Source organism: Protopterus annectens, chromosome 2.part1 (assembly GCF_019279795.1).
Source record: "Protopterus annectens isolate FY-2018-M chromosome 2.part1, PAN1.0, whole genome shotgun sequence".
Taxonomy (NCBI): domain Eukaryota; kingdom Metazoa; phylum Chordata; order Ceratodontiformes; family Protopteridae; genus Protopterus; species Protopterus annectens.
Window position 1 is genome coordinate 1567001744 of NC_056729.1, and position 27194 is coordinate 1567028937.

Below are 27194 nucleotides of genomic sequence, written 5' to 3' on the forward strand. Positions count from 1 at the left end.
TGTGCTCTAAAGGAGCACCCAACGAGGAGATCCAACAGGTAAGTGAATTACTGGACATTATTTTGTCCAGTAATTACGTAACCTTTAACAACAAATATTATCTACAACAAATAGGGGTACCTATAGGATCTCCTTGTGGTGCCAGTGTGGCTAATTTAGTCATGGCCGTCTGGGAAAGGGAATATGTGTTTACAAATTCTACATTCCAGGACAAGGTGTTATTGTAAACGCGATTTCTGGATGACATTTTTATCATTCTAAAAGGGGATGGAGAAATAGTGGACCAGCTTTTGAATCATTTTAACTCTTCCACTGAGTTTTTAAAGTTCACATTTAGTGTTGAAAGGGACAGGATTTCATATTTAGACGTTGACCTTATAAAGGATACAAATTCCAACAGTTATATAGCTAGGATTCACCGAAAGAAAAACTTTTTCTAATAGCTATCTGCAGTTCACCAGTTGTCACCCTTTTGCCCAGAAGAAATCCATCATAAAGGGGCAACTGGTGAGAGCTGCAAGAATGGTGACTAGAGATAGTGACTTTCATGATGAATGCGAATTCATGGAGAGTCTATTCCTCAAAAGAGGATACCTGAAAGGGCTCATTTTGGAATTAATCAGTGAAGTCCACAACAAGCGGTTGTCAGGCTTTTATGTGCTTATCGTAAATCTTTCTAATGCATGGGAGGATAACTGTATATCCAATCTAGTAGCTAAGTCTCCTTATCCTTGTAGTTTCATCCTAATGTACAATGTGGATGTGAAAGGTATCATCTCTATTACACAGAAAAACTGGAGTTTCATCATGCAGGAGGGAATACTTAGGGAGAGTGATATGGAACACCCCAAAATAGTTTTTAGACGGCGTCAAAACCTCAAAGGTATTCTGGAATCTAAAGTTAAGATACTGGAGTCAAGAGCAGGCATGTTAAAATGCAATATGTGCCGTTATTGTAAGCACATTTTTGTGGGGTCATCCTTTGTTATACGGAAGTCTAGATGTAGAATACTAGGAAGGTTTAATTGTTCTAGTACAGGAGTAGTCTATCTAGCCAAGTGTTCCCACTGCCCAGTTTTCTATGTCGGAAAAACTGGCAGAAATCTACAAGAGCGTATTTACGAGCATTTATACGCTATCAGGAAGGGGAAGGAGAACGCTTTAGTAAAGCATGTAAAGGAAAATCCATTGCACTCATTTTCCTTTACAGCTATAGATCAAATTAGATCCGATGGCAGGGGAGGAGCCGATTCATTAAACCTTGAAGGGAGAGAATTGATTTGGCAATTAAGACTGGACGCCTGCCATTATCCGGGCATAAATGATAGATTATCCATAACATGTATACTGAAACTTAAAAGCCTTAGAACTGGACTACAACCCAGAAAAGAGTTTCTCCAAATGGAATAATTTGTGTGACAAGAAAGCTAATCCTCTACTTACTTATGAGTTAGCCACTGACGCGGCTCTTAATGAAACAGGTACTGTTAACTTGCTTTCGGAATTTAATCCCATGTTCAAAGAACTTGAAAATAATTTGTATAGACAATTCCGATTATTATGGCAAAGACGCCATTTAGAGGCGTGTCTACATTTTAAAATAGTTCCGAGAGGAATGAGAGTGCTGTGTATGCCATCTTACGGCAACTCTCATCCGGAACTATTGAAAAACTGGCAAAAGCTTAACTTAGAGCTTAGCTTTAATTACATAAAGCTACTTATAGACTATTTTCTCCCTATAGAGAATACCTTAATGGAGAAGAATGATAGTCTATACAAAGAAATAGTAAAGAGATTTAAAGGGGAAACTTTTAGCAATAGACTTGACAACCTGCTAAATCAAATAAATGCATATGGGGAAAGACTTCAAGCAATTAAATTACGTAAATTACAGAGAGACCACAGAGACTTTATGAACGGCCAGGTCTTTGTGTGGGCGAGACAAGATCGTGATAATTTGCAACAGAGAACCGCAATGGTAACTTCGGATACACAAAGAAATACTTCTGTTATTCATGATGACATTTCCCATTTAACTACTGCCACCACACGTGATGACATCATGCCGACACTGACCGGAAGTCTTAGACAGGTCCCGCATGAACTAAATGATACTCCACCACCTAACCAAATGGCCATGCAGCAACAGGTGGACTTGGGAGCAAGACCAAAACTCCAACAGACCAATATTGAGTCTTTTTTACCATTACCGATGCGCATAAGAAGGGGTTCAAGAGGAAGATCGGAGAGTCGAACAAGAGGGAAAAGGAAGTTTTCAGGCGAACCGCAGTACAAAAGGGGACGTCAGAAGGAATGAAAAGTTTGGTTTACAACTTGTCGGATTTAACTTTGAGCAATACGGACTATTCTCTATTGAACAAAGGCTTAAGTTATATACCGGCACAAATAAGTAAGATTTCTGATTTACTAACTGACTTAAGAGCCTTTGCTCGCAAAATAGCGCTAAAACTGTCTTTTAAAAATGTCTCAAGTAACACTACAGATTTCAATGTTCAACATAATTTGGAATGTTTTAAAAGGAAAAGTATATATACGCCAGTATTTCATCCTTGTATAGATACATTTATTAAATTATGTGAAAATGATTTGTATAAGCATTATATATCATATAATAAGGGTCTTTTACCTTTGTTCCACAATTTAACAAGAGATGAATGGATGTCATTAAATTCTCTAATTGAGAATTCAAATGTGGTCATTAGACCAGTAGATAAAGGTGGGGGCTTAGCTTTGTTAAATAGTAAAGATTATCTTGCATATATGGAACTTCTCCTAAAGGACAATACTACCTATAAATTAATAGATGAAAAAATTGTCCAAAGATTGATTTTTCAGGTACACCAAGAGTTAAATGAACTACTATTATGTAGACAAATTAGCTATGATTTTTATTTATTTTTATTGATTGAGCATCCCACTTTACCTTATTTGAAAGGCCTTCCAAAAATGCACAAGGGATTAATACCACCTCCCATGCGCCCCATTGTGGTTGGACACAATTGGGTAACAGAAAATGTCTCTATATTCTTAGAGAAAAAATTAAAACCATTAGTGTCTGCTGTTCCTACTATTCTAAGAGACTCTTATCAACTGATTGATCATATTAGGAATTTAGATTTTCAGGTTTCAGAAACACATCTTTTAGTTACACTAGATGTAAAGAGTCTGTTTACTGCAATTCCTAACCTATATGGTATGGAAGCTATTAGGTCTTTAATAAATAAGGATGGAAAATTTACTAACAATGAACAAGTCCTAATTAATACACTATTGGAAATAGTTCTGACCAATAATGTTATGACGTTTAATGAGCTTTTCTATATACAACAGTGGGGGGTAGCCATGGGCACCCCCTGCGCTAATACTTATGCAAACCTTGTTGTATATAGTTGGGAAGTTACAAGTTTATTTACACATCCTAGTTACAAAAAGGTACTTTGTTACCATAGGTTTGTAGACGATATACTTTTATTATGGGATGGAACTATACATGAATTAAAAAGTTTTATAATGGACCTTGAGAAAACTACAGACTTTTTAAGGTTTTCGATTGAATATTCAGCCTCTGAAATTGATTTTCTGGATCTAAAAATTAAAAAGAATGGACAAGGGGGATTAAAAACATCATTATTTAGGAAAGAATGTTGGAAAAATAACTTGTTGCAATACGACAGTATGCACCCAAGGTTCATTTTCAAAAATATAGTAAAGGGACAGTATGTAAGGATAGACAGAATATGTCAAGATCTTGATGTAAGGAACAATGAATTTAACAAATTAGAAAAAATGTTTCAAGAGAGAAACTATAACTTAGACATGGTCAGAACTATAAAAGATTCATTTTTACAGAAAAACGATATACATAGGAGCCACAAGGACTATAGTTGTTCTAGTTTTGATAGAGGTTGGAATTTTTCATTTAAATATAGTAATAGAAACTCCTTAAAAACAAGTCCAGGTTATGTCAGATGTATTATCACCTATACAAGTGACAACAAACAGATAACTGACATTATTTCGAAGAACTGGCCTATTCTTACAACAAATGGTGAAATTAAACAGCTGGTTGGTGAGAGACCAAACTTTACATATAAAAACTCAAAGAACTTGAAACGAATACTTTGTGATGAGAAAAGATTGAATAAACCTTATATAATGAAAAATCTAACTAAGAATAACATCAGAGGTACTTATTCCTGTGGGAAATGTAGTTCTTGTGTATGGATATCTAAGGAGAAGAGTTTCTTCGATCCTGAGCTATTATTTAATTTTGATTTTAAATGCACTGCAAACTGTGAGGACAGCAATGTCATTTATTTGGCCACTTGTGAGTCATGTCCGGCGTTTTATGTTGGCATGACCACAAGGAGATTTAGGGATAGAATACAAGAACACATTTATGCTATCAAAAAAGCTGACCATAAGAATGCTTTGGCCAAACATATTATAGATTTTCCTGAACATAAGTTCTTATTCAGGGTGCTACAAAAGAAAGAAATTAATATCAGAAAAGGTGATAATTGTAATGACTTTGAGAATATAGAACTAAACTGGATCTTTAAACTTAGAGCACAAAGCTTTCCAGGGCTAAATACATATGTGAGTATTAGATCACACTTAAAGAAACGAAGATACTAATACTAATAGAAATATTTGTTTATTTTATGGGGATGGTTTCATACTAATAAGACTTTGTAAGATAGACTGAGAGCTCTGTATATTTTAGGTCATTACCTTTCCCAGAACCCCCTACCCCCCCCCTTCCTTCCCCCCCCCCCCTCTTCCTTTTCTTTTTGTTCCCCTGTTTTTCCCCTTCTATTATATACATGAAATTTTGATATTAAATATATGAAATTTGAAAGGAAATCAACAATAATATATTTATTGTATAAAATATTCAATATTTAATTATTAAAAATGTACATATATATATGGATATGAAATATGACTAACAATATATATCCATATAGGTGTAATTAACTGTTTCTTTCTGTTTTATTTTGTATACAATGTATATAACCCTATGATGGCTTATATAGAACTCTTTAGTATCTATAAGAAAGACATGGATAGAGTAAATACTTGAAAATAATCTATCCTTACACAGATTACTATGGTTTCTTTATGCAAAATTTTTTATAAAATTTATATGAAAATATATGCATTATCAAGGACAGAGCCTATATATATAAAATTGACATGAACTGTTTCCAGTATAGGCTATAAAAGAAATGCTGGTATTGGTTTTTTAAAAATGTATATTTGTTAATTTTATAACCACTAACTATAATGCACAGATATATATATACTTTTATATTGTAGAGTTGGTTTGTTAGATTAATTCATATACAGGTTGCTATATATTAAAATGTTGAATTTATACTTGTTATCAACAGTACATGGATTGTTTGATAACATACTATGTTACTTGACTTTGAAGGTTTCAAAAGAAATGTAACAAAAACTGTTTTTAGGCTACACCCTGTTTTAATTAATTGAATAAGTGAAGAATCAACATCATTGGTTAATTAGTTCGTAATTGAATTAATGTATTGTAGATATAATGAATGAGTTTTTGGTAATGTTCATTGAATCTGAAGAAGCGTGCCTTTGTGGATGCACGCGAAAGCGCTTATTCTGTTGTTTTAATAAAGAAATATTCTTTTACGTGGTGGTGACTTCCAGTTTATACTACACTATATTTAGACGTTGACCTTATAAAGGATACAAATTCCAACAGTTATATAGCTAGGATTCACCGAAAGAAAAACTTTTTCTAATAGCTATCTGCAGTTCACCAGTTGTCACCCTTTTGCCCAGAAGAAATCCATCATAAAGGGGCAACTGGTGAGAGCTGCAAGAATGGTGACTAGAGATAGTGACTTTCATGATGAATGCGAATTCATGGAGAGTCTATTCCTCAAAAGAGGATACCTGAAAGGGCTCATTTTGGAATTAATCAGTGAAGTCCACAACAAGCGGTTGTCAGGCTTTTATGTGCTTATCGTAAATCTTTCTAATGCATGGGAGGATAACTGTATATCCAATCTAGTAGCTAAGTCTCCTTATCCTTGTAGTTTCATCCTAATGTACAATGTGGATGTGAAAGGTATCATCTCTATTACACAGAAAAACTGGAGTTTCATCATGCAGGAGGGAATACTTAGGGAGAGTGATATGGAACACCCCAAAATAGTTTTAGGCGTCAAAACCTCAAAGGTATTCTGGAATCTAAAGTTAAGATACTGGAGTCAAGAGCAGGCATGTTAAAATGCAATATGTGCCGTTATTGTAAGCACATTTTTGTGGGGTCATCCTTTGTTATAAGGAAGTCTAGATGTAGAATACTAGGAAGGTTTAATTGTTCTAGTACAGGAGTAGTCTATCTAGCCAAGTGTTCCCACTGCCCAGTTTTCTATGTCGGAAAAACTGGCAGAAAACTACAAGAGCGTATTTACGAGCATTTATACGCTATCAGGAAGGGGAAGGAGAACGCTTTAGTAAAGCATGTAAAGGAAAATCCATTGCACTCATTTTCCTTTACAGCTATAGATCAAATTAGATCCGATGGCAGGGGAGGAGCCGATTCATTAAACCTTGAAGGGAGAGAATTGATTTGGCAATTAAGACTGGACGCCTGCCATTATCCGGGCATAAATGATAGATTATCCATAACATGTATACTGAAACTTAAAAGTCTAACTAGATAGTTTTAGGGGTGTTAAATTGATTCCCAATATGATATATTTTTATATCTTTAAATTTTTATACGTATAACATGTTAAGAGGACAGTTACATATGTAGACAAATAGTATATTTACAAGCCACTTGTTTTTATAACAGTTTTTGGTAGCAGTTTCTGCAGTCAGTAGCAGTGTAGATTAATAGACACCTAGGGTGATTGACGGGTTATTTACATATAAATATATATATATATATATATATATATATATATATATATATATATATATTCATATATATTCATATATATTTTTATTTTTCATTTTTATTTCCACTTCTATTCATTTTACCACTTTATATATAAAAACGTTTTTGTATATATTCCTTCACATCTAATATTATGTTCGTTATATATATATTAATTTAGGAACAGTCATTTGTTCCACATGTTTTTGACCATTTTTAGATTTTTTCGATTATTACAATGTAATGTTTTTGAACATTTTAAATATTTCTAAATGTACTGAAAGATATTTTGTATATATAAAAATATATGTATTGAAAGATATTTTGTATATATAAAAATATATTTTCTTACATATAGATGTGAGGATATTTTAAGGGGTGGTGACTGAGTGACGTTGTTTCCGGTTTTATCATCTGTTATAGAGTTTTCAGAAGAAGTTGGTATATTTTCAACCGACGAAAAGCTTGTGAGAAGCTTAAATCCAATAAAGTCTGCACTTTTCGTATTTCAGTGTTTGGAGATTCATTTAACAGTTCCTGTTACAGTTCCTGTGGCATGGAAGGAGTGTCGTGCATCTCTTTGCCTTCTTGTTATATGTGTTAGAGATGAACGAGCGACAATATAGATCTATTTTTTCCTGTGGAAGAATAGCCTTTGAACTGAGGTGTCTAGCTGACACACCAGGAACACAATCCAGTGCAAAGGAGTAAAAAAAAACTTGAATGAACTCTTGGAATGCATGCTTGTGTAAAAGATTTCTCACCCGAATGAGAGATTCCTGACACTTTGAAAAAGACTCTGCAAAGATATGCAAGTTGTCTAAATATGGAAAAATGTAGATGATTTGTAGCTTACAATGAGCTATAAATGGATCTTATACACTTTGTGGACACTCTCTGTGCAGTGGATACTCCAAGTGGTAAGGCAGAGAACTGATAATATGAACCAGACATACAAAACCTTGAGAAACGTCTGAAGTTTGGATGACTAAGGATGTGATGATGATGTTGTCTGTTCGTCTTTTCCCGGTTAGGGGTCACCACAGCAGAACTCCGGTCTGCTAATGATTGGCAGTAGATTATTTTATGGTGCCGAGTTGCCAGCCCAACGCCCAACCTTCAGCGAAGGCACACCCATTCACGCATGTCATTTGGAGGCCACTCGACTACGGGGAGGACATGCAGACTCCACACAGAAAGCACTCCAGCCATGAATCGAACAGGAGAATCTCTTGCTGTGAGGCAACAATGCTAACGCTGTACCACCACGACTAGGGATATGATGATAAGAATCTTAAATGAGGAAGAAGAGGTAGCAGGTAGTGAACAGGCATTATTCTGAACTTAGGTAGTATCACAACAGATTTAGGAAAGAAAGATCCATAACTGGTCTCCAAGCATTTTCTTTATTTGTCCAAAGACATGCATCTGGAGCATTTCTCCACAGGCCTCCGCAGAAAATGGGCTCTGTGCCAGTCGGACTTTCCTGGTAAACAAATGTTAAATAAATAAATAAATAAATAAATTTGGCACTAAATATATTCCTGAATAAAAACCTTCCCAACCTGGAAAGGAGGAACTGTTTCTATCACTCCCTGAGATAGCATATGTTGAAGGACAGGGGGAAATAGAGGACTATTTTCTGGTGGATAATGAACGTTATCTACTTACCATAATGCCAGATCTGTGTTGTCTTCTTCCATCCATCTCAACTTATGGGTACATTGGCAAGTTTCAGATTTTGTATTCAAGACTCAGGCTCCTCCCTCTTTCCATAATACCCTCTGCTCTAACAGTTATTCAGATCAAGTTTGTCCCTATACAAAATGATTAATCTATGCCTTTTATTGGAAGAAATAACTGAAGATGACAATAAAATACAGTTAAGGACTGTAAATAAGACAAGGCTCTGGATGGTTCAGTGTTCTCGCCTAAGACACTTTACGAACATGTACATAAATGCATGGATCTAGCCATACCCAATAGAACCAAGACGCTCAGTCTGGTGGTCCCCTGCCATTAATAAACTCTACAACAGAAGGATGAATCTGTTGCAGAAAAAGGTGAAGTCCCAAGACTGGAAAAATTCCCTTAATAGCCTCAATAAAATGTTGAGATCCCTCATCAAAACCTCCAAAGCCAGCTATGAAGGCAGAATTGCGGCAAACAGTAAAAACAACCACAAAGCCTTCTTTAGTTATATCAAGAATCTCCATGGCAATATCCATATTTGCTCTGAGTTACTGCACAATGGCACCTGCTATACTGAGCCAACAGATATTGCCATCATACTGGCTGACAGATTCAGTGCCAACTTTGTCCCCCCCCCAGGACCAATCTCAATACCAGAAGAATGCCAGGCACCCTGCATTACTGCAGCACAGGTTAAAGCTGCATTGTCTAAGGCCAAGAATACAGCTTCCATGGGACCCAACAATATCCCTGGCTGTGTTCTACATGAATTACAAATTGAACTGGCACCACATCTGTGTGCTCTGTTCACTCACAGCTTCACCTCATGCTTTGTCCCTACTGAATGTCGCACTGCTACAGTCATACCTCTCCATAAAGGAGGCGTGATGACAGACCCTGGAAATTATCGCCCCCATTAGCCTGATGAGTCTGATATGTAAGGCTATGGGGCACATCATCATCATGGACCTAATTAACAAAGATATAGGGAATCTCCAAACTCTAGATCCCATGCAATTTGGTTTTGTGAAATGTAGGTCATGCCTGCTCAACCTGATTGACTTCTTTGAGTCAGTCATCAGAACGGTGGATGAAGGTAAGGCAGTTCATACAGCCTACCTTGATCTGGCCAAAGCCTTTGAAACCATTCCTCACTCAGGAATTATTGATAAACTCACCAAACTAGGCATCAACCCCTATATCGTTAGATGGGTTACAAACTGGCTCGCAGATCGAACACACAGTGTGAAAGTAGCGGACTCCAAGTCAGACTGCCAACCAGTCATGAGTGGAGCCCCACAGGGATCGGACCTGAGTTCTCTCCTGTTTGGCATCTACTTCTCAGAAATCTAGGCCAACACCAAATTCGTAGATGACTGCAAGCTGGGAGCCATTATTAACTCCCCAAGTGATGCAGACATCCTACAGAAAGACCTCATTGAGACCAATGACTGGTGTTGAAACCATGGCCTTAAGCTTAATGCCAAAAAATGTGTCGTCATCCCCTTTGGGAAAAATTCAGTTCCCAATAATTACCACATCGATGGGAGCCCACTGAAAACTGAAGGAATTATAAGAGATCTTGGGACACAGGTTGACAGCAGCTTCTCCTTTGACTGCCACATTGCCACTGTGGTCAGAAAGTCCTTCTATGTGCCACATCTCATTACCAAGGGTTTTGCATCCAGAAAGAAAGATGTCATCATTTCTCTCTACTCTTCCCTCATTAGATCAATCATAGAGTATAATGCCCCATTTGGCATGTACCTCACTAGACACTTATAACAGCTGGAGAAGCCACAAAAGTACCTCATGAAGAGGATCCTAGGTCTTAAACACATTTCCTACATGGACAGACTCAAAAAACTCCAGCTATTCTCTGTCTCATATCATCTACTAAGAGGCGATCTCTACTTGACTTACAAAGCCATGTCTGTCCCAGTTCTGTTAGAAATGCTACATCTAAAGAAATCCCAATCCCTCCGCACCACACACTCCTCAACCTCATTACCACAATCAACAGAACATGTTGGAGGGACAATTTCATAACCCAGAGACTGCCCATGTTCTGGAACAGACTTCCCATATATGTCAAGCAGAGCACCTCACTAGCCCTCTTCAAGAGAAATCTTGATGAGTGGATGGGAAATTGAAAGTTCATCCCAGGAATCATTTCAGTAGCTCTACTTGATAGCGGCACTGAGCACTAACGATGGGTGGCACAATGCCAGGGCACCTCTATGGGCTAGGCTTGTAAAGTCCCCAGAGTCATTAGCCTAGTACACACCTATGAACCTATGAAAATATTGATGGCGGACAGAAAGATAGAAGGTTGAGATGGATGGAGTCAGATTACATGAGTCAAGCGTTACGGTAAGTGCAAAACTTTCATAGCCAATGTTACTGTTTCAACTTACGGGACAGAGTCCCCAGCTACCACAAACTCTGGGAAGTAATATGGAAGAATATTACAGCATTCAAAATTGTAAATGACTGGCTCCCAGCTGAAAGTAGAAAAACTTCTAGACTACCTTGTCATTTTAATTTGATAGTAGGTATCCTGAAGATACTCCGAGCACATCCAGTCATCCTTAATTAGAAGAGGTAATAGGGACTAAACAGTGGACTTGGAAAGAAGTCTCTTTTATGAATTTGTTCAACTGAGTGTGATACAGAATTGGTCTGAGGGCTCCTGTTTTTCTTCAGAACCAAACAGAGTCTTCAGCAGACTCTGGACCCTTGCTGGTCTGGTGAGACCTCATGGATGACTTGTTTGTCTAGCAGACTTACAGACTCTTGGGCTGCAGCCTTTCTCTGCTGGGGTAGTACATCAAGAAAGCTTCTCTCGGATAGTCTTGGGGGGGGTGAAAGGGGTGTAGTAGCCTCTGGTTATTACTTTCAGTACATAGGAATCAAGAGTGAAGGCCAACCAGGTGCAAGAGTGCAGAGACAAGTGCCCCCAAATGCAACTTTTCGGAAGTGCTGAAAGGGTTTGTTGGTGAATGGTCCTTGAAACACTTGTTTTTTTCAGAAAACCTCTACCCCAGGGTGATGTTCATTTTTATTACTCTCTCTGACCATGGAAGGTCTGTCTCTATGAGAGTCCTGAACAAGACCTTGAGACTTTCTGAAGCACAATCACTTCCACCCTTTTGATTCTGAGGAAAGGACCTTTGTGGGGTGGAAAAACAGATGGCAACAACAAAAAGGGTTTTGCCATCCTGCATGCTCCTGGTAACAGTATTTTTTGTTGTTGTTTTTTTGAGTATCTGTAACCAGCCCAAACAAAGAGGTCCCATGAAAAGAAGCATTCAAAAAGGACATTTAAAGTTCCTGCAAAATCAAAGAGACACATCTAGGCATGTCGGTGAATGGCAATGCTGGTACCAGCTTCTCTAGATGTGCCATCTGCAGCACTGAACAACAGACATATAGACACATTTGTAATGGACTGCATGGTTGCCATCTGCAAATCCAATGTTTTGCATGATTCTGCTGCTATGGTACTCAAGAGATAGAGACAGAGAGAGATTTGGAGAGTTCTTTGGTAAAATCCGATAAAAATCTAGTTAAATGGGTGAGGTATTTTAGCACATGTAAGGAAACATCATTGAAGCATATACCCACTTATCAAATTTGTAAATTTGTCTGGGGCATGAGACTCTCTGTTTGGGGGGGGGGGGGCAGTGAAACTCTCCGCAGACTGTTCTTTCTTAGTGGCTGCTGCCACCACAATGGCATCTTCCAAAGGCCCCTTGCTCCAGTGTGGCCTATATTGGGGTGAGATCAAAATCTTATCAAGTTTACAGGGATGGGACCCATCACATGTGGTTCTTTCCATGCTTATTGGGATATCACATCTATCACTTTGTCCACTGGGGGAACTACCCAGAAAGTACACGGGCTAGCTTCAAAGGCCCCAACAGACACGGATTCCTCTTGGGAAGGGGGATTATTGGACTGACCCCCTTTCTGCCGACACAGCTCATGGATGTCTCCAAAGGAGATGTCTTCTGGGGGGCAATAGGGTCCATTCCCCCTCATCGAGGTTAGTGTCATGTGTGCATGACTGCTATTGGGAGTCTAAATGTCTCCTTTTGCATGTATACTTTCTGTGCTCTTCTGCTGAGGAAAGGTCTAGGAAAGAGGCAGACAATGAAGGGGAGATCCATTATGAGCTAAGTCAAGCCCCATTTGAGCAGACGGTCATGAAGGAGTAGAATGATGTTGAACCGAAACATGAGTAGCCAGGGAGGGTTGGGATGGATCCAAATGTGGACAGGTCATCTCTTTACATGACAGGGAGAACTAAACAGTCAACTCTCAGCTATCAACTGGTCCTTTCTCAGACAGCTACGCCTCAATGAAGCTGTCACGGAATTTAATAAAATATTCCTTAACATACTCAACTCCCTTGCCCCCATAAGCAATGTCAGAATAAAATCTGCCATATCCCCTTGACTAACTCCCTCCACTCGCTCCCTAATGGCTCAAAGGGACAAAATTGGAAGTTCTGGACCAAAACCAAGCTGTGCATTCACCTCCAACAATATAGACAACTTCGCAAACTTACTAAAAAAGCAATTAACGACGACAAGAGAAACTACTACTCAAATCCCCCCGAAACACACCTACATAACCCAAAGAAATTCTTGCATACAATTAATCAAAGCCTTCTTCCAGGTAATCCATCCACTCCCCAGCCATGCCCCTCTATCACTCCCCTCTAAACTGCTACTAACTTTAACTCCTACTTCATAGACTCCATCAGTAAACTTATCAACCATCCAAATTCTAACTCCACCCCACCCTCCTTCCCTCCTATTCCCTCTAACACCTCATCTGCTTTCTGCTTAAAAACTGTATCCACCACATACATAAAATCTCGGCTCCTTAAGCTTAAGCCATGTTCTCCCTCAACAGATGGTCTCCCTCCACTCTTTCTCCAACTAGCTGCCAACTCTCTAGCCCTACCCATCTCTATTCTCATCAACCAATCTATTACCGAAACTAAGTTCTACACTCTTCCCATCCATAAAGGAGGCAACTCCACCGAACTATCCAACTATAGGCCCATAGCAATTCTATTACCTCTCTCTAAGATCTTGGAGAAATGTGTACACAAACAAATCCTACAATATCTTACACAAGGGAACCTAATCACCCCCATCCAACATGGCTTTCGCCCTGGTCATAGTACCTCTACTGCTCTCATCTCCTTTATAAACACCATCTCACAAGCCAGAGACCAGAATAAACTAGTCTCCTGTCTCTTTCTTGACCTCTCAAAGGCATTCAACACTGTCTCCCACCCCCTACTATTAGACAAACTCTCTCAATTAAACCTCTCCACCACCACTATCTCCTGGTTCTCTTGTTACCTCAGCAACTATTTCCAATCTGTCAAATGGAGCTCTGCTATCTCCCCTGAATTCCCTATACAGATGGGAGTACCTCAAGGGTCAATCCTAGGACTACTGCTGTTTAACATTTTTACTAATCAATTATCACCTTTACCCCACACTCATCACTAGTCCAGTATGCAGAGGACTCCACAGTCATCACCATTGCTGATACCTCCCCCCGAACTTCATACTAAAACACAGGACTCCTTCTTGTCAATTGAAAACTGGCTCAACTAAAACCATCTAATCATAAATCCAAAGAAGACCAAACTCTTGCTCTTCATACCAAAAAGAATGTCCCACCTGAAACCAGCCTTCACCATCACTTCCCACACTAACACACCTATCACAGTAGAAAGCCACATCAAACTCCTAGGAGTCATTAATGATGACCAGCTAAAATTTGACCTGCATGTTCTAAGTAACATTAAGAAAACCCATCAAAAACATGGTCTCCTTTATAGAAACAAAAACTTTCTCTCAAGTAAAGCTAAAACAGCTCTATTGCATGCCTATTACCAACCCTTCTCTATGGCTCTCAAATTCTCACCAATTTATAGGCCACACTTATTTCTAATCTAGAGTCCACTTATAACAAGGTAGCTAAATTTGCTGCTGAACTACCATATTCCTCTCATCACTGCTTAGTACTCAGAAAACTGAACTGGTTAGAATTCCCCCATAACCTCCTCCTCTCTCAGCTTCAGAAAATTCATTCTATTCTATTCTATTCTATACCAGCCCACTTTCTGCCCCAGCATCACATCTATCATCTTCCCTACACCCCAGCAAGAACACTCCGTAGCTCTGACCAACATCTCCTGTCCATTCACAAACCCAAGATTAACATAGGAAAAAACCTTTATAGCTGTTACCCTGCTGAGAACTGGAATAAACTACGACTAGACATCTGACACATTAGATCAAACCCCAATTCTGAAAGGCAGTAAAAAACACTTAAGCAAAAATAAACTGTGTCTGTTCTATCTCCCCCCTGACTGACCCATCTCTCTAAGCTATGCTATCCCTCACCTTTCTACTACATCAGTGAAACCCTACCTTTCTCCTAATCACTCTTCATTTCAGCACTGCAAGCCATCTTTCCTACCTCTCTGCCTCTAACCTACACTCTTACAAAATTATTTTCATACTTGACCACCTCTTCTCCCATTCACAACCAATTTAATCTGTTCTGGTATATAACTTTTCAACAGTTAAATGACTAAGCTTAGAAACCCTTACTCACTTACCTTTAACTACACTGTAACCACTATTCTTTGCCTTGCAAATTTTATCTGTATTATTATTTGTACTCTGCACTGTACCTACACATGCTGAAATGTAGATTCTAATTGCCATGTATGTTAAACCTGCTATTGTATATGTCTTCCTGAGATTTTGTATTATTATCTTTGTACTAAGTCAACTTAATTGTATGCATTTACTGTGGAACTTTTCTCCCCGGGTCTCCCCTGAAAAAGGGCTCTGTCCCACCTGGGCCAAACAGGTCAGCAAATGTCAAACAAACAAATAAATACATAAATGTTTTGAAGGCTGAAGCTGAAACCAGTCATGAAAGAGTTCTCCTGGGGTTCGACCCAGATAAGAGACTTTCATGAGATGTGGTATGGCTCACATTTGAAGCAGACACCCAGGCCAAACTATCAACCTTGAAGCAGACCAAGATCCTGACACCCTAACACCAAGCTCTTGGTTCTAAGATCCACTAAGATGAGAAGCCCATGGAGCTTGTTGGGTGAGAGACACACTTGAAGTTGAAGACAACAAAATTGTCAGCTCCAACAAAGGGACTTCATGGGAAATGCTCAGATCCAAGACCACCTCATCTGAAGTTCACAGTGGGGAAAAAGAAACCAGATGGAAAGTGGAGGGATGATCTCCACCCCTATTTTAGACTTTGCCTTACAGCTATATTTTATTTATTTTACTGATCCTGCTACCCAAGAAGGGGGGAGTTAAGAAGGATCCCCAGTTGGATCTGAGTCCTCAACAATTTTCACATCATCCTATCCATGTCCATTTCAAAAAGACTTCTCACCAACTACACTGACCTGAGAGAAGAAGCTGTCAAAGGTGACCTGGAAGACCTATGGAAGGGTTTCTATGAATACAGGGTAGGAGATTGCAGCAGTGGAGGAGTCTGCTCCAGGGAGAAACATGGATACAAAAGAACTGGAGATGTCTGCAAACTGATCCAGATCAGATCTGGCCCTGATGGAAGGGAAGATGAAAGGTCCGAATATCTGGAAATTTTCAGGGCAGGGCTAGAGAAGTCTGATGGATCTGGGGATTTTTTCCTCGAGTCATTAAGAACATCTTTTTAACTTTCCCTTTCTTCCTCTCCTTTTCACTTTCCCTTTCTTCCTCTCCTTCTCCCTTTCTTCCTCTCCTTCTCCTTTTCACTTTCCCTTTCTACCTCTCCTTCTTCTTTTTCACTTTCCATTTCTTCCTCTCCGTCTCCTTTTCACTTTCCCTTTCTTCCTCTCCTTCTCCTTTTCACTTTCCCATTCTTCCTCTCCTTCTCCTTTTCCTTCCTTTCTTCCTCTCCTTCTCCTTTTCCCTTTCCTCCTCTCCTTCTCCTTTTTCACTTTCCCTTTCTTCCTCTCCTTCTCCTTTTCCCATTACCTTTCTTCCTCTCCTTCTCCTTTCCCTTTGCCTTTCTTCCTCTCCTTCTCCTTTTAACTTTCCCTTTCATCCTCTCATTCTCCTTTACCCTTCCCCTTTCTTCCTCTCCTTCTCCTTTTCCCTTTCCTCCTCTCCTTCTCCTTTTTCACTTTCCCTTTCTTCCTCTCCTTCTCCTTTTCCCATTACCTTTCTTCCTCTCCTTCTCTTTTCCCATTGCCTTTCTTCCTCTCCTTCTCCTTTTAACTTTCCCTTTCATCCTCTCCTTCTCCTTTTCACTTTCCATTTCTTCCTCTCCGCCTCCTTTTCACTTTCCCTTTCTTCCTCTCCTTCTCCTTTTCACTTTCCCTTTCTTCCTCGCCTTCTCCTTTTACCTTTCCCTTTCTTCTCTCCTTCTCCTTTTCACTTCCCTTTCTTCCTCTCCTTCTCTTTTCACTTCCCCTTTCTTCCTCTCCTCTCCCCTTTCTTCCTCTACTTCTCCTTTTCCCTTTCCCTTTCTTCCTCTCCTTCTCCTTTTCCCTTTCTTCCTCTCCTTCTCCTTTTCACTTTCCCTTTCTTCCTCTCCTTCTCCTTTTCCCTATCCTTTTCTTTATATATTTTTCTTTTAGATCTGACAATGCGGTCTCTCCAAAGGCTTTTTTTGCAAATCTTGAGCCCACATGAGAATAAACCTATTCTCCAGTGAAGGCAGGGAGAAGGCCTTTGAGTAAGAATTTAGAGCAGTGGTCTAAAGGGGCCTGAGTCCCAAAGGATTAAAAAATATCCTCCTCTTCTTCCAAGTAGTAAACATATTTGGTGTGAGGATCTTGGAAAGGAATTTTGTCCCGCAGGCACATTTTGAAAGCTGGTTGTCTTGTCAACCATGTTAGGATACCACATAATAAGGCACATTACAAAGAAACCTGTAAAATCATAAATCACAGAACTGTCCAAAAAAACCCTACAATTTACAAGCTATTAGAGAAAAGCTATAAACCACAAGGCAAGCTAAATAAAATGACCTTTTGTGGAAGGGGAGAAGAAATCCAAAAAAGGTTGTGAAACTCCCAACACCTAAAGCAAATAAGGCGTAAGAAATACACCAGAAAAAGCAAATCTATTCTAAATTTACCCCCAAAAAAGTAAAGGAAGATACAAGAAACAACACTATAAGAGAAAACTAGACTTATTTGAACATAAATGTGAAGAAACACCAGCGAGAGCACTCAGCCTGAAAATTGTGTCTGACTTCTTTAAGCGGCAAACAAAATCTGTGGGACTGTGAAGGAGGATGGATATTATGGGAAGGGGGAGGAACGTCAGCCTTACATCCAAAGTCTGAAAGTTGCTGGCACTGGATACAGTCAGATCCAACATATCCATAAGTTAAGATGGATGGAAAAGACAACATAGGAACATATATTTATATATATATATATATATATATATAGATATAGATATAGATATATATATATATATGTGTGTGTGTGTGTGTGTGTGTAGATGTATTTCTACTGAAGGCTTTTTGCTGAGGTGCTAGAAGTGAGCATGAATAAAGTTTGCATTTTATTGTTACCTGCTGTCAATTTTAATATTTTTATTTTTTGTAGTATGTATATCTTCATTCATTTTGCTGATACTCTACTTTAATGTATTCAGGGTTGCAAGGGAATCAAAGCCTGTCTCAACAAGCAGCAGATAAACAACAACCTATCAGTTCTGGACAGAATGCTATCCACTGTACAACACACATAAACATGTATGCATGCATCTTTGTGTGTATCTTGCAGGAAAAACATGCCTGCATGCACTAACGCAGACATGCACATATGTGTGCATGCATATATATACTCGTACACACATTATATCTATAACCCATACAGTGGACAAGCTGTAGAATCACCTATTCAGCTACCTCCAAGTCATTAAAATGTGGAAGGAGACTAATCTAGAGTACTAGGCAAATGCATGAGAAGACGGGGGACATATAGACACCACTGAAGGTACCCCACTGGAAAGCAAACCTGAAAACTAAGCCCCTTGAAGCAGCAATACATCTTTTTTTCTATTCTGAATGCCAAGATGTTCTGTTTTATGCACATATGGAGTTTGCCTGTGCCTTGTTTTTTTCCTTCTGGCAGATGACATCTCCTATATTCCAATTTAGTAGTGCCTTTCTGTACTTTTCTGAAACCCATCTAATGAGGATGACTATTTTGTAGCAGCATTAACAACAATGAAAGCTACATTTTACAGCAGGAAAGGTCACCTCTGTGTCATAACGTCCACTGCCAGCATATTTAATAGAAGGTTGCCTGTGCATGTATTGTAACTTCTTCACAGATCTTCACTGAAAATGGGCCTTATCGAGTTGGACAAGGTAGTCAACAAAGTATCAGTAATTATAACACTATATCGACAACAATAATAATACTAACACATTTTCTTACCTGTGGTTCAATGTTCTATGGATTATCATCCATTCTGGCTTGATCCCATAACGGTAATATCTTTCTTCCATCTCTGCATACAAAGGGTCTTTATTCTTCCTCTTCTCACTCTTTCCATCCTCATCCCCGGAGCCATAGTCGTAAGGAGGGGGGTCATCCATGTCATTCTTTCTTTGGTAGTTTCGGTACATGACTGTATGATAAAGCTCTAGCTACCAGAATGGAAATGAATAACATTGATACTTGTATTGTCCCTTATCCACATTCAGTGTAATACAAAGCATGGTGGTCACTGATATCTGTTGGCAAAGACAGAAACTTTTTATAAAGAAGACATCCCATCCCCAGGAAAGTGAACTTCTACAACTGACTCCCCCCCCACACACACAGAGTAAGCATGGTAAGAAATCAACTGTCCTGGCAATTAAATAGGGATGCATGACATTAATGTTGGGTAAATAATGGCTAAAAATGACTATTCCTTCCTCATCTATATTAGCAATAGTGTGGCATTCTGGAGTTAGGGAAACTTTTGTCTCCTGTTTAGTAAATTGATGCAAAATTGAAATCACTCACAGCAGGTTTTTTTATTTTTAGCAAACTGTTTTAATCACCTGATGAAGCATAAAACATGGACGAAAGTAGGTACAAGTATAGATACCGTGTTAAAGGGACAAAGAACATTTTAGGGACACTGATCTAATGTTTTTTTTTCTTTACCAAAACATTTTATTATTTTTTGTAACAATAACAAATATAACCATAAAAAGATTGAACATAAGATAAAATATTATGCTTCAAACTGATCGCTATGATAAAAATATGGTGATATTGTAAATGGTATACCATACTAAAAGTAACATTTTAAGAGCAAGGCAAACATTTCAAAAGTAAACAAGAAAGTACAGTTGTGTACACTTATCATAAATGTAGATGTTTGAGTGTATTCACTGTTGCAGTCTTCACCTGTGGGTTATTCCAGCTGTGGTAGCCCTCGGCCGGCCTAAATACCAGTCAATGTTTTCTGCGTCAGCTGCTACCGCTTGTTGACTGACGTCAGGTCGTCAATGCTATAAAGCAAGGCAGCCGATGCCATTATATCAGTTTTTCTTGCCCTAACCAGTCAGAAGCTACAGGGAATATGGTAAAGTGGTGCTGGTGGCTAAAAGCCATCATAAGAAACTTATGTCTTCTTAAGGAAAGAGGATATAAGGAGGAAGGAGGGAGGGAAATCAGGACTGCAACAGTGAATACACTTCATAAGTTCATAGCTAGGTACTAGACTATTGGCCCTAGGGCCTATATAAGCCTAGCCAAAAAGGTACCCTGGCTTTCACCACCCAAGAAAATGATTTTCCTGTGACCCTGTCGAGCAGAGCCACAGAGGTGATCCCCGGGGTGAATTTCCTATTTCCCATCCAATCATCAAGATTTTCTTGAAGAGTGCTAATGAGGAGCTTTGTTTGATACAGATTTGTGGTGACAAGGTTTAGGTCCCTAGAGCGTGTAGCTTGGAGGGATTGCAATTTCTTTAAGTGGAGCATGTCCAACAGCTCTGGGTTTGACATAGCTTTGTATGTTAGGCAGAGATTGCCTATGAGTAGCCGATATGCGACAGAGGAAAGCTGGAGTTTTTTGAGACGGTCTGCGTAGGGCATCTGTTTGAGGCTGGTAATCCTCTTTGTGAGGTATTTCTGCGGCCCTTCCAGTTGTTTTAGATGTCTTGTGAGGTACATACCAAAAGGGGCATTGTACTCTATAATGGGTCTAATGAGTGAGGAGTAGAGTGGAACAATGACCTCTTTTTTTCCTGGATGAGAAACCTTTTGTGATGAGGTGTGCCACGTAGAAGGATTTCCTGACTACTGTGGCGATGTGATTATCAAAGGAGAGATTACTGTCTACCTGTGTCCCAAGGTCTCTTATCACACTTTCGGTGTTAAGTGGACTACCACCTATGTGGTAGCTCATGGGTACAGAGTTTTTACCAAAGGGGATGAAAATGCACATGTTGGCACTGAGCTTGAGGCCATGGCTTTGACACCAGGCATCTGTCTCAGTGAGGCCCTTTTGTAGGATGTCCACATCGTTAGGAGTTTTGATTATGGCTCATAGTTTGCAGTCATCTGTGAACTTCATTAGCCAAAGAACTTCTGTGTTAGCCTGTACTTCAGAAAAGTAGATACCAAACAGGAGAGGACCCAGGACTGAACCCTGTGGTACTCCACTTGTCACTGGTCTGAAGTCGGATTTGGAGTCTGCTACTTTCACAGTGTGGGTTCTGTCAGTGAGCCATTTGGCAACCCATCTTGTGACATAGGGATTTATACCTAGTTTAGTGAGTTTATCTATAATTCCAGAGTGGGAGATGGTGTCAAAAGCCTTGGCGAGATCTAGATAGGCTGTATGAATCACCTTACCCTCATCTACGGCTTTGGTGACTGCTTCAAAGAAGTCTATCAGGTTTAGGAGACATGATCTGACTTTTACAAACCCGAACTGGGTGGGGTCCATAGTGTGGAGATTACCAATGTTTGTTTATAAGTTCCATGATAATAAGTTCAATGGCCTTGCAGACTAGGCTTGTTAGGCTAATGGGGAAGTAGTTCCCAGGGTCCATGGTGGTTCTCCCTTTGTAGAGTGGGATAACTGTCACTGTGCGCCATTCAGTGGGCACAAAGCCTGAGGTGAGGCTATGATTGAACATGGTGCTTAGGTGAGGTGCCAGTTCATTCTGTAGTTTGTGTAGAACGCAGCCTGGGATGTTGTCAGGTCCCATGGATGCTGTGTCGTTGGCTATGAAGAGTGTAGTTTTTACCTGTGCAGCCGTGATTACAGGAACTTTGCATTCTTCCGGTATAGAGATTGGCCCTTTAAGGGGTGAGAGGGGGGTAAAGTTAGCAATGAACCTATACGCCAGGATGTTGGCAATATCAGTTGGTTATGTATATTTAGTGCCATTGTGCTGTAAAAAGTGTTTTGGTACCAGTTTTTAAGAATAAGGGTGATGTGCAGAGCTGTAGTAACTACAGAGGGATTAAATTGATCAGTCACAGCATGAAGTTATGGGAAAGAGTAGTGGAAGCTAGATTAAGAATGGACATGATGATTATTGATCAGCAGTATGGTTTCATGCTGGGAAAGAGCACTACAGATGCGATGTTTGCTCTGAGAGTGTTGATGGAGAAGTACAGAGAAGGTCAGAAAGAGTTGCATTGTGTTTTTGTAGACTTAGAGAAAGCATATGACAGGGTGCCTAGACAGGAGTTGTGGTATTGTATGAGGAAGTCAGGAGTGTCAGAGAAGTATGTAAGAGTGGTACAGGATATGTACGAGGGTAGTGTGACAGCGGTGAGGTCTGCTGTGAGAGTGATGGATGTGTTTAAGGTGGAGGTGGGATTACATCAAGGATCAGCTCTGAGCCCTTTCTTATTTGCAATGGTGATGGACAGGTTGACAGATGAGATCAGACAGGAGTCCCCGTGGACTATGATGTTTTCAGATGACATTGTGATCTGTAGTGAGAGTAGGGAACAGGTGGAGGAGACCCCAGAGAGATGGAGATATGCTCTAGAGAGAAGAGGAATGAAGGTCAGCAGGACTAAGACAGAATATATGTGTGTGAAAGAGAGGGAGGATAGAGGAATGGTGAGGATGCAAGGAGTAGAGGTGGCGAAGGTGGATGAGTTTAAATACTTGGGATCAATAGTTCAGAGTAATGGTGAGTGTGGAAGAGAGGTGAAGAAGAGAGTACAGGCAGGATGGAGTGGGTGGAGAAGAGTGTCAGGAGTGATTTTGACAGATGAGTACCAGTAAGAGTGAAGGGACGGTCTACAATAGGGTGGTGAGACCAGCTATGTTATATGGGTTGGAGACAGTGGCATTGACAAAAAGGCAGGAGTTAGAGAGCTGGATGTGGCAGAGTTAAAGATGTTAAGATTTGCACTGGGTGTGATGAGGGTGGACAGGATCAGGAATAAGTATATTAGAGGGTCAGCCCAGGTTGGAAGGTTTGGAGACAAATCCAGAGAGGCAAGATTACGTTGGTTTGGACATGTGCTGAGGAGGGATGCTGAGTATATTGGGAAAAAGATGCTAAGGATGAAGCTGCCAGGTAACAGCAAAAGAGGAAGGCTAAGATAAGTTTTATGGATGTGGTGAGAGAGGACATGCAGGTGGTTGGTGTGACAGAGCAAGATGCAGAGGACAGGAAGAAATGGAAACAGATGATCCGCTGTGGTGACCCCTAACGGTAAAAGCCAAAAGAAGATGATGATGTGCTGTAACTCAGAGTAGATCTGAGTGCTGCCATTGAGATTCTTGACATAGCTATAGAATGCTTTGTGGTTGTCTCTGGAATCAGTGGCAATTTTGTTTTCATAACTAGCTTTGGAGGATTTTATGAGGGATCTCAGCTTCTTACTGAGGCTGACCAGGGAATTCCTCCAGTCATGGGATTTTACTCTTTTTTTTGCAACAGTTTCTTTCTTCTGTTATAGAGTGTTTATGGCAGGGGACCACCAGATTGACTTCCTTTTTTTGGAGGATAACATCCTGGTTCTGTTAGGGATAGCACGATCCATGCACTCATGTTAGTGCTTATAAAGTGCATTTGTGTAGGATTCAGCAGCTATCTGCATGGGTGTCGTGAAGTTTGCCACTTCTGTCTTAAGAAGCGTGAAGTTGGTTTTGGAGAAATTTTTTTTATGGTGATTTCCCTAATGGGGGGTGGGATGTGGATGTCTAGGGTGATTAGCTTGTGGTCGGATCTGACCAATGAGGAATTGACCTCTAGTGTGGAACACCGGTCGCCCATGTTGGTAATGACCAGGTCTAGGATATTGCTGCCACTGGTGGTGGTGTGGATAAGTTGATCCAAGGCGTTGGAATTTATGAATAACAGAAAACGTTGAGCAAAAGAGTTGGTACGTGAGTAGTTTTCCCAGTTAATGGTAGGGTACTACACTTATGGTAAGTGTACACAACTGTACTATGTTCTTCGTGTTTCACTGTTGCAGTCAGCACCTGTGGGAGGATTCCCAAAGCTGAGGAGAGGGGTGGTAGGATTAGTAAGAGACCTAGGCCTGTGTCAGCATGCCCTGCAGAACTACAGAGGCAAACCCTGCCCTAGCCTTAGAGAAAAGAGGTAGGTGGTAATGCTTTGTACAGGTATGGACAGAAGTCCAGGTGGCAGCTTCCAAGATGTTCCTGGTGGGAACTCCTCTGAGGAATGCTGTGGAAGTGGAGGCTGCCCTAGTGGAATGGGTACAAATAGACTTAGGGGGTGGTTTCCCATGTAATCTGTAGCAGAAATGGATATAGTGTGATATCCATTTGGAAATGGTTTGCTTGGAAATAGGCTTCCCCTCTGCCCCTGGGGCAAAACTGACAAGAAGTCAGTCTGTTTTCCTGAAGGGTTTAGTATGGCCCAGGTAGTATCTGAGCTGTCTGTGCACAACTAGTGAGTGCAGAATTCTTCCCCCCTGTTTTAAGGGTTAGGAAGAAGGTGGATAGATGTATGGCCTGGTTGAGGGTACCATTAGATACCTCCTTGGGCATAAAGGAGGGGTTATTCTTCAGGGAGGCCCTGTCTGCATGGAAAATGATGAAGGGTTCAATGGCCATCAGTGCTTGAAGTTCTGAAACCATTCTGGCTGAGGTGATAATTAGTAGAAAAGCAGTCTTCCAGGAGAGGTATCTCAGTTCTGCTGAAGCAGCAGGCTCAAAGTGTGGTAAGGTTAGTTTTTCCAAAATGTAATTCAGGTCCTAGGCTGGCATGAGTGGCCTTCTGGGAGGTCTGATATTAGATGCCCCTCTGAGGAATTGTTTAATAAAAGGATGTGAGAACAGGGGCTGATCTGTATCGAAATGAGCTGAAATGGCCGAGGTGTGGATTTTAATAGAAGAGAAGAAGAGCACTATTGAGTAACTTCGCTAGGAAGTCCAGGATAAGAGGGATTGAAGGTTGCCCACTCTGGACTGGCTCCAGGAGCAGAATCTTTTCCATTTCCTTGCGTAAGATTTTCTGGTGCTGGGCCTCCTGGCCTCTGTGATAATCTCTAGGACCTGTTTGCTTAACAGGGGCCCCCTGTTTGCCTTTAGAGTATTAGCCAAGCTGACAGTTTCATAGTCTGCAAGTCTGGGTGCCGCATCCCCCCAGCCCCGAGTCAAGAGGTCTGAGATCAGGGGAAGTTGCCTGGGAGGCTGTAATGTCAGGCTGCACAGTAAGGGGTACCAATGCTGTCTGGGCCAATCTCAAGCAATGAGGATGACCTTTGGTCTCTCCCTCCTTATCTTGATTAGTACCTTGGGAATAAGAGGCAGTGGACGGAACGTGTACACAAACAGGGAGCTCCAGGAGAAGGTCAAGGCATCCACCTTCCATGCTAGGTGGTGATACTCGCTGGTACAGAATTTTTTTCAGCTGGTGGTGGAGGTGCGAAGCAAAGAGATCCACCTCCGGAGTTCACCACTCCTGAGTGACTTGCAAAAAAGATTTTTCTGTAGAGCTGCCATTCGTGGGGGTCCAGCAAGTTTCTGCTTAAGAGGTCTGCCAGGGTGTTGTTGATTCCTGGTAGGTATTGGGCTATTAGGTGTAATCCCAAGGAGGAGGAGGCTGTCAGCCAGAGGTTCATGGCTAGCCTGCACAGAGGATAAGATTGGGTCCCTCCCTATTTGTTGCTGTACCACTTTAATGTGGTGTTGTTTGTTTTGATAAGGAGAACCCCTGGCCTGAGATGGGGTTTGAAGGATGTCAGATCCTTTTGTACTGTTATAATTTCCTTCTGGTTGATGTGTAAGGGAAGGTGCTGGGCATCCCAAAGACCTTGGGTGCGCCTGCCTGCTAGATGAGTGCCCCAAGCAATGTCTGAGGCATCAGTGGTGATGGTCTGCCCAGTTGGGTGGAGGATGAAGGGACGACCCTTGTTTTTGGCACAGGCCCCTGCCCACGAGAGAAACTCATTCTTTATACCGGTGATCAGAGGGAAAGAGGTCTCTAGAGGCTGAGAGTGCTGACACCAAAGGTTCTTTAGATACCACTGAAGTTTTCTCATGTGAAGCCTGGCCATAGGAATCAGGAGGATGCAAAATGCCATGTACCCCAAGGCTTGCAGGAACTTCCTCACAGTGATGTGACCTCTGGAAGCCAGCTGTGTAAAGTAGAGAGGCAGGAAGCTCTGCTTTTCTGGGGACAGGAAGGCCATTTGGGATGCTGTGTCCACAAGAAAAAGATGTACCTAGAGGGTGTTTGCTTTGATTTCTTCTCGCTGATGGTGAACCCTAAGGAGGTTAGGAGGGTTTAGACACAAAGGAGGTCCTAGAGCAGCTTTTCTTTGCACTCTGCCTGAATGAGGCAGTCATCCAGATAAGGGTAAATCTGTCTATTTCTCTGTCTGCAAAATGCTATGGCCGGGGCTAAGCATTTGGTGAATACCCTAAGAGCAGTAGATAAGCCATAGGGTAGCGCAGAGAACTGAAAGTGTTGTGAGCCTGCTCTAAAGTGCAGGAATTTCCTGCAGGATTCCTTTATGGGGATGTAGACGTAGGCATCTTTTAGGTCTAGGATCACTAACCAGGCATTTTTGTCAGCATAGGCAGCAGTTGCTGCAAAGTTAGCATTTTGAATTTGGGGACCACCAGGAAGGTGTTCAGAATGGATACATCCAGGATGGGGTGCCAAGTGGCCTCTTTTCTTGGAACAAGGAATAGCCTGGAATAAAAGACTTTGCCTGTTTGATCTGAGGTGACAGGTTCTACTGCCCTTTGGGATATGAGAGTTTGGACTTGTTTCAATGCCTCTGCCCACTGATTTGGAGGGAAGTCTGGGTACCCTCTTGGAATTGGGAATTTGCTGAAAGAGAATTTGTATCCCTGAAAAATGATCTTTTAAGACCCATTGGTCCTTTGTAACAGAAAGCCAATTTTCTTTGCAGAGGGAGAGCCTTCCTCCTAGCTTTTGGTGAGTGAAAGGAGGGCAGAGGGGGAAGAGGGAGTCATTGAGACTTTTTGCCATAGAGGGATGGCTTAGAACTCCCTGTCTTTGGGGTGGAGGTGGTCCACTGTTTGGTTCTCTGC

The 27194-nt window shown here is 40.7% G+C and overlaps 1 protein-coding gene across 3 annotated transcripts in view; it reads right to left on the reverse strand.

Moving 5' to 3' along the window:
• Window positions 1–27194, reverse strand: part of CHD5 (chromodomain helicase DNA binding protein 5) — a 2140358-nt gene that overhangs the window by 1471766 nt on the left and 641398 nt on the right. For all 3 annotated transcript variants that reach the window (XM_044063016.1, XM_044063014.1, XM_044063013.1), the window contains exon 9: window positions 19119–19330. In XM_044063016.1, the coding sequence (XP_043918951.1) occupies window positions 19119–19330 (212 nt within the window). The remainder of the gene's footprint in view (window positions 1–19118; window positions 19331–27194) is intronic.